This window comes from Corvus brachyrhynchos, unplaced genomic scaffold (assembly GCF_000691975.1).
Source record: "Corvus brachyrhynchos isolate BGI_N302 unplaced genomic scaffold, ASM69197v1 scaffold32, whole genome shotgun sequence".
Classification (NCBI taxonomy): domain Eukaryota; kingdom Metazoa; phylum Chordata; class Aves; order Passeriformes; family Corvidae; genus Corvus; species Corvus brachyrhynchos.
Genome location: NW_008237919.1, coordinates 6688301 through 6696724, shown reverse-complemented (window position 1 = coordinate 6696724; position 8424 = coordinate 6688301). Strand labels below are relative to the sequence as shown.

The window sequence follows — 8424 nt, the reverse complement described above, 5'->3', positions numbered from 1 at the left end:
TTTTTTTCTTTTTAAGAGGCACCATAGAGAGAGCACTTCACTGAAGCACACTGCAGCATCCTCTGTCTTGTCACTTGAGACTATTTATGCTGTAGTTGGACCAACTGGGCTCTCCAGCCCGGGTGAGGATGGGAGGCAGTTGCTGGCAGTGAGTGCCAAGCTGCACACACCCGTATGCAGCGGATTATCCCCGGAGTTGTTTGAGGCTTTCTGCAGACTGCTGTAAAACATGGAGGATCGATTGTCCTTCGTGCCCAAATCCTGCTTTTTACAAGGGTTTTAAAGAATGGAAGGGGGAGGCAGTGCTCTCTCGGCCTTCCTGCCTGCAGGCTGCTCATCCTGGGTCTCTGTCCTACATTTTGTCTGTGTTAGCTGTTTTGGGAGGTTGTTCTTTAGCAGGGTAAGAGTGGTGACCGAGCAGAAATGGGACTCTCCTCCTTCGTGTGCTCTCCTCTCTCTTTTTAGCATCTTGCTCGTTTCTGTTGGAATCTGCATAGGGAGCAGCATGACAATAACCATCGCTTAAAAGTTTGTATTTTGAAGACAGATGTATGTTGTGGAAATATTTAAGTATGTAAAGCCTGAATTCAGTTTTCCTTCTGATGCATACTTACTGCTGTGACCTTAATCCAATTGAAGAAGTTTGAGCAGCTGCTCTTGGGAAAAAGGGCAGCTTTTTCATGTTTTACAGTTAACTCTCATAGTATTTGTCCAAGCTTATCAGGTAAATATTGCTCTGAGTCTCTTACAGTCAAGAAAATTGAGGCAGAGAAATTGCTTGTAAACTGGGGCAGAATAAAAGTGAGTTACACATGAATTTATACAAAGGATTCTTCCTTCTGTAGTACAAAATTTATTTAAATGGGAATTTCAGAGCTGCTGTTTAACCCTTAGAAATACATCTGGGTAGTGTGTTTTGTTGCAGTGACCCATAAAGCCCCACTCATACAGCATTTCCACTTTCTGTGGAAGACAAGAGCGCGTTTATTTGTGGTGGTGCGTTGTGGGATCTCTTCTGCTGAGAGGATTTCACAAAGAAATATAATTAGGAAAAAATGTGACTATATTCCTTGCCAAATGCCTTTCCTAAATTGACTGGGAAGGGCTCAAAACAAAAATGTACTTAAAACCATTTTCTTTTATGGCTCATCTTTAAATGTTTTGCCTAAAGTAATGAATCACTGGGTGAATCAGACTGGGATTTTATGGTTTCTTATTTGCCTGCCTTTGATCAGCTGAGTAGCCTGTCAAGACTTAATTTGGGACTGTCTTCCCTTTCTTTATGGCAGCATGGAAGGGCAGTGTGGAGAGCAATGGGGCAGAGTAGGAGCATTTTCCTATTGCAGCACAAGGTCATGCACTACCACGAGGAAGGTTGACAATCCACGTTTGTTCTCATCACTTCTGTTTTACAGCATCCTTTTCTGAGCTTCCTTACCAAGACTTCTATCACTTTTTTTCCCACCCCCCATCTTATCTTTTAACTGTTTGCATCCTGCATGCTGTGGGGCTGTGAGAGAGAGGAGCCTGGGGATGAGAGGTGGTGGCTTGCGGACACCAAGCAAACGGCTGCAGCAGCTCAAAGGCCTTCTGGCCACCACGCTGCCCTCATCCTGGTGCTGTTGCTGATGGGCAGGACAGGCGTGTGCCAGCACTCTTTTGGTTCTCTGTGGCGCCCTGGGCCCAGCCAGGACACCACTGGGGTCACGGTGAACCCACTTCCTTCCACTGCTCCTGTGGCTGCAGCCTGCTGCAGAGGGGCAGAGCTGAGGAGCTGGAGGCAATGACATTTCAAGCACTGCAGATGTTTGCTCAGTGAGTGTGAGTCAGTTTTTAATTTCCAAGCTCTTGTTATCTCAGTGGCTCTTCTCTAATCTCTCCATTTTGTCCTTCCTGTAGATGAGGAGTAAATCTGGAGCTTTATGTTCCTCATGTCAGGTGTCACTAACGTGGAACAAAAAGGAGATAGTTGCTTCCCTGCCTCCCAATGTGATACTGTTACGTATAAAGCCTATTCTTGCTTTTTGTCATTTAAGTGAATAGTCTGTACAGAGAGTTTCAGGCTCTGTGTTTCATTATTTATATCCATGGTGTCTTACTGGTTATATCACTCTCCTTTGAAAGAATTTTCAAAAGTACGAGCAAAGAAAGACGTATCATATCTCAGGCTTTGCAGGAATAAAAACAGCTTGTGTGAAATTCAAGTGCAGGGTTCTGATGACTTGTAACCAACCAAGAGGAGTTCTTGCAAAACTCCCTTTGAGAAGAAAGTTGAGTCACATTTTGTCTTCTGAGCAAATTAACTTGAATTCCATAGTTAAAAGTGCTTAGTGTGTCTTGGATATTTACCAACCCCAGGACAGTTGGACTGCGGGAAGCACGCAGTGAGTGAAGTGCCCAGTGAGTGTGAAAGGGCACATTGCAGAAACCATACCCAGAGATGGACTAGATGTTGTCCAGCTTGACCACTTACCCAAATGCCTCTCACATACTGGGTCACTGCCTTAAGATGACACTTCTTGAACTGTGTCATTTACAGGATATGTAAAAATGGCATGTGAAATAAGCGGTTGTGATTACTACCAGGAGTAATCTAAAAAGGACATGATGTTCTTTTTAGAAACACAACTTCCGGTGACATGTTTTCTGAGATTACACCTCTTCCATTTACGGCCTAGAAAGGATTCATGCATAAACCAGAAGAAATAAAGATAGATTGTCCGTAGTATCATATTTTTTTTCAAATACGAAGTTTTTGATCCCATTACTTCTCTTGTGGAATTTTAACAGTCTAGAAAACTGGAGTTGCAGGGATTTTTTCTTACGTTTCACAAGTCAACAGAGAAAATTACCACAGTTCTTGGAATGTGTTTTAATGGCTTGTGAAGGTCTCAGTGCCCTTGAAAATAATAAACTCATTTTATCTTCTTGTGTCATCTCATAGTCCTCCTGAAGTTGTGACCAGTTGTAATCTTTCCCATATTCTGCAAGGAGCACACAACAAATAAATTATCTGTAATGGCTTTTACAAGACATATCATGGGATGTTTAAAGAGAAAGCTAAGCTCCTAGGCCAGAGCAGTGCTTTTTCTACCAAACAGAATGTCTAAACAGAGGGGCTGGCTCAGCTACCAAACACAGACCCTTGAGGTTCCTTTTGAAGCGTCATTAGCTCTTTGCTGGTTTTCTCTTGGGGTGATGCCTTCTTCAAGAAGGAGCGCTTGCACATCTGAATAGAAAAATTTGAAGTAAGAGCAAAATTCTAATTTCTCCTTTATGATTTACAAGGTGTATGTCTGGAAAGAGAGGTTTGACGGCAGGTCTCTGGAAGTTTTCCTTTTGAGAGGTTTAAGGCTGGACAGAGTAGTAGGCACAGTGACTGAGGTGTTTGGGATTTCTGCAGTCACTATTCACATGATTATTTACTGTCTTTCAATGTGAATTAGGAATAAAGCTCAGCCTAGGAACTCTTGCCAACATAGCATTTTTATTTGCATTTCTTTTAAGACATTTCTTGAATGAAAAGGCCATAAAAGTACAAATACTACCCTGCTGCTTCCCATATAGCTCAGCGTCACCATATGGTGAATTTTTATTAGCTGAAGCAATTTTGGGTTTTTTTCCCACAGCACTTAGTGGCACGTACACCTGAGGTGGCAACTTGCTTAGCTCAGCTATCCCAGTGTTGAATCTCCTTTTGGGAGCAAAGCTATTGCAACTGCAGGGAACAGCTCTGTGTTACTGCACACCCCTCCCATGGGTAGGGGTGGGGTTGTCCTCAGCAGCACCAGGCTCCGCTGTAGAGGCCAAGTGACAGGCCTGGAGTGGACGCCTGACTTGTGGGGAATGAAGCTGATTGACATGAACCCTAACCTTTGGGATTTTAGATTTTATTTAGACTCTGATTTGTCACATGGGTGAATTCCAAGTTTAGAGTAGGTGATTTGGGGATGAAATTCGTGTGACCACCAATACTCCACTGACTGTGGAAGGTGCCCCGAGTAATTAGCAGTAACAAAGGGTTTTCTCTGTATATCTCTAAGATATCAATGAAGTTATCATTACAAAAATTTTGTGATTTGCATAGTGTTTTATTCCAAATATCACACTTCTATCACCCTTTGTCTCTGAATCTTCAAGCACCTCATAAACTGAGTGTTAGTGTTGCTCTTATCAGCTTAATTTGATAGGTGGAGGTGCTAAGGACATGTTGGTTTTACTTTGCCAAAGATCTGTGATGAGTTCATGCCATGACAATGAAAACTTCAGTTCCCAGCCCCACCACTCTCTCCTCACCCGCCTCATGTTTTGACACTGACATCAGGTTTTCTCATACTTGGAAGTGCTATGCATTATTTCATTCAAGAATTTTTTTTGTTTGTTTCAGGGTTTTGTTTTGGTGATTTTTTTAGTAAAGCACTTACCTAGCAAGAAGCTGAGGTATATTCAGAAATGTGCCCAGTGTCATGCTGCTTCATGAGCAACTCGTCTGACTGGAACATGGACTCTGCTGAAATGATTGCCGGTTTTTCAGCTTGCTCTAAGATTTTGCTCTGTCTTATAGAATCACAGAAGGATTTGGGTTGGAAAAGACCTTCAAGATTTTCTTGTTCCAACCCCTCTGCCATGGGCAAGGACACCTTCCACTACACCAGGTTGTGCAAAGCCCTATCCAGCCTGGCCTTGAACAGTTCCAGAGATGGGGCATCCACAGCTTCTCTGGGCAACCTGTTCCGGTGCCTCACAACCCTCACAGCAAAGAATTTCTTCCTATTATCTAACCTAAACCTGTCCTCTTTCAGTTTAAAGCCATTCCCCCATTTCCTATCACTACATGCCCTTGTGAACAGTCTTAATTCAGTTAGTTCTCTGTAGAAGCAGAGTTCTCGTTGAAACAGACAAAGATTGTCACTTTCTCGTGGCAAAGATTGCTTGGGAATAGAGCAGGGAGCTGTGTTCCTGCCAGTCTGGTCCTGCAGTGTTTCAGTGACAGAGGGGCAGAGGGCGAAGCTGGAGCCACGTCAGTGAGCTGTGCAGCCGGCTCTCCAGCGTGCTGCTTACCTCACAGCACTGCTAATTTCAGCACCTGCTTTTGAAACACTTAATGGGGAATTTATTAAGTACAGGCAATGTCAAGGCAGTTCTGAAAATCCTCCTGGGCATCGTGATGCAAAACGGTGCCAAAAGGAAAAGCTTCTCTGCTTGAATCTCCGATGAATCTTTACACAGGTTTTAAAATGCCAGGGGACACAGATCCTGGTACAGAGGTTGCCAGGTCTCTTAAGAAATTGTTTATTTTAGGAACTCATGGTCACAAGAAACTTCAGGATTCAGTGGGCTTGGTCCTTGCCACCTCAGCAGTCGCTGTCTCCTGTGGCTTTATCCTTTTATAAAAAGATTGTGCTTCTCTTCCAAAATAGGTAGACTATTTTATCCCTGCAGCCTCCAGGAAGACTGTTCCAGAATGCTAAATTCACCCTCTGCTTGCCAGTCTACATTTATTTATCAGCAGCCTAAATCAATTTTTTTTTTTTGATATTTTATTGTGCCAACATTTTAATACCTGAGCAGTTTTCTCCTGGTGTCTGTAGTGGAAATCTCTTCTGCAGAGGAGTCGAGAAGTACCCAGTCCACACACCCCTTGCACCAGGCCCTGCCAGTCACCATAATCACATCCTGCCCTGCTGTTAGCCTCGAGGCTAGCCTTTAAACTTGGCACGTGAAGTCTGGACAGGGTGGGCTCTTGGGGAATTGTTAAGAGCGTGTGTAAGCTTTAAAATGGCATTTCTGAGAAAGTATTTACAGGGAAAAAATTGGTCGTTTGCAAAGCCTTCTTCTACATGGTGGGGACGTGGTATGAAACAGAAGTACTGGCTTCTGTAAACTTAATTTGAAACAGGCAGATGTCATAACTGAACAAGTGAACTACATCCTCCTGTCTTGCCCTGCAAGAGCTGGGGATGCTCGTGCCTGTTTGGTTGCATGCAAGCAGTTTGATGGCTTTGAGGTAGCCCTGAGAATTTAAAAATACCCCCAAATTAATCTGGCATATGAGGGTTCACCACGTACCCCAGGCTGAATAGTTGTTTGGCAATACTACAGGAAATTCATTCACAAAATGGGAATTGAGAGTTATGGTGCAGGAGCTTGTTTGTGAGTAACATGCTGTTGCCTCACTACCACGCTGGAGTTGTAGCTCAGCCGAGAGTGATTGGACTCCGGAAAATACTGGTCTTTCAGTTGATTTGCATTGCTGATGAGGAAGTATGTCACTGTAGCAGACTTCTCTGATCTGCCTTTGGTGTTATTCTCAGTGCTTTTATGGAGCACATCTATCAGAGGAGAGATCACCTCATTTCTAGATAGTAACTGCTTGACACAAGGTATACATTGCTCTTTCTTTCTGTGATATGTGAGCTTAGGGATTTAGGTTTTTTCTGTTTCTCTCTTTGTTCATAACAAGTTTAACCATACAAAAATTTAAACAAAGCATCCTCTTCACCTCTGCTTTCCCAAAAATCCTTAACACGTTAGAATACATGTATTAGTAGAACAGAGTACTGGGATAACTCTATCCCTCTTTCCATCACACTTAGTATCAGCATGGACATGTATTTTATATTCTTAAGTAAGAACTGGGAACAGACAGAAGACAAACACCAAATATTGAATCGGGACTTGGACAAGCAAGTAATTTTTATTCCTTAATTTGTAGGAGGTTAATCTTTTTCCTGAAACAAGCAGGCTTGGTTTGCTCACAAGTTTTTAAAAAAAATACTGTGTTCAGCAATTGATTGCAGGACAGGGTAAATTTGTGAGGTTGATCTCATTAAGACATATAAGGTTACTCCTGTCCTGAAATTCATTTAGGTCGTAACCTGAGGTCCATCTAACAATACAAAATTGGTTGGTATGGATGGTCCCTCCTGTGCAGGTTTCGCTGGTTTCTTCTGGAGATGTTGCCTGCTGTTGGTGGTATACATCTTGGATTTTTTTCTTTTGTTTTATTTAGGTTGCTGACACTGTGGCTGCAGTTTACTCACAAGATACCAACCAAACACTAGTATTTGAAGAGCCACTTGGATAGGTGCAGTTCCTCACCCAGTATGCCTTTCAAAGCTGGATTAGAACTGACTGAATTGCAGAATATGACTGTCCCTGAAGATGATAACATCAGCAATGATTCAAATGATTTCACAGAGGTGGAAAATGGCCAGATAAATAGGTGAGTATTTTTCCACTGACGCACTGTTTAAAAACAGCATTCTAATTTTCAGTATATGTCTTGAACTATTCGTTACCAAGTCATGCTCCATTTGAAGATGTAATTTGAATTTCATACGTAACATCTGTTGGGCATAGGCTGCAATAGCAGATAAAGCAAACAGAGTAGCAATTTATTCATCGTTTCAAATCCTTCAAATTAGTCTAATAAAATTCACAAACATACAATGCAGCAAAAAGACAACGTTTTGAAATGTCTGCTTGCACACAGCAAAGAAGTAATAACAATACAACGGCATAATTTTTGGCAAGTCTCTTAGTTGACCTTTGGTCTCTGATATGACGATTTTAACCTGCCTGGCCACCTCCGTGTATCCAAGCTTCTGGGGAGTTACAGCCGGTGTGGTTGGCAGCAAATGTAGGTCCAGTCTGTATTTGCAATTTGGCAAGCTAACCTGGGCAGAGGTTTGTTCCCTTGAGGCAGAGGTGGCAAGAAGATGATAAAACAGAGTCTTACACCTAACTCAGATCAAGTTTAAAAAATGCATCAACATTTGTCAAAATTATTAGTTACAATTATTACCGGTACATTGATTAGGCTGTTGGCTTTTTCTGTAGGCTTACAGTCATTTCTGAAGAGCTGCCTTTTCCACTAGAGAGCAGTTCTTCAGACCTTCCTGCCAGCCTCCAACAGGTGCTGAGCCATCCAGTTTACAGCAAAGACTTGTTGACAGACCCTGTTTGTATTTTGTGAGCTGTAAAATAGGAAGCTCTGTTTTGATCAAACTTCCTGTTCAAATATTGCAAACCAAGGTGGAGCACAGGGCCAGTCAGTACCTGCATGGGGCACCAGCCCTGCTGGGAAGCCTGTGCTGGCACATCATTCTGCTCCCTACTGTGGGGCTGCCACCACCTATTTTAGGATCTTTAAAATCTTCTTCTCTTGCCCTTTCTTCCTGTTGGCAGCATCTTTGCTGGCTACACAAGAAACTCACTTTCTAGAGTTAAAACAAAATTCAGAGCTGTTTTTTCCCAAGGGAGGTTAGAGGCAGTTGTGGCACTCGCAGCTGCGTGGGTGGACAAGGATCTTGGTGACAGGTGTGGGAATAAGCACCCAGCATTGTCCTCACCGTTCACACAGCAAAACCAGCGAGCCGTACCGGGGGACGGGGCAGGGGGCCCAGGGTGGGGGCGGGGGGG

At 43.1% G+C, this 8424-nt stretch overlaps 1 protein-coding gene across 2 annotated transcripts in view; it reads left to right on the top strand.

Annotated features, from left to right (window-relative positions):
• Positions 1–6989: 6989 nt before the first annotated feature.
• The window catches only part of SLC38A1 (solute carrier family 38 member 1), a 33810-nt gene continuing 32375 nt past the window's right edge, over positions 6990–8424 (top strand). For both annotated transcript variants that reach the window (XR_001861657.1, XM_008632772.2), the window contains exon 1: positions 6990–7225. Coding sequence is in view for 1 of the 2 variants with exons in the window: in XM_008632772.2 (XP_008630994.1) it covers positions 7107–7225 (119 nt within the window). In the remaining variant the exon portion in view is untranslated. The remainder of the gene's footprint in view (positions 7226–8424) is intronic.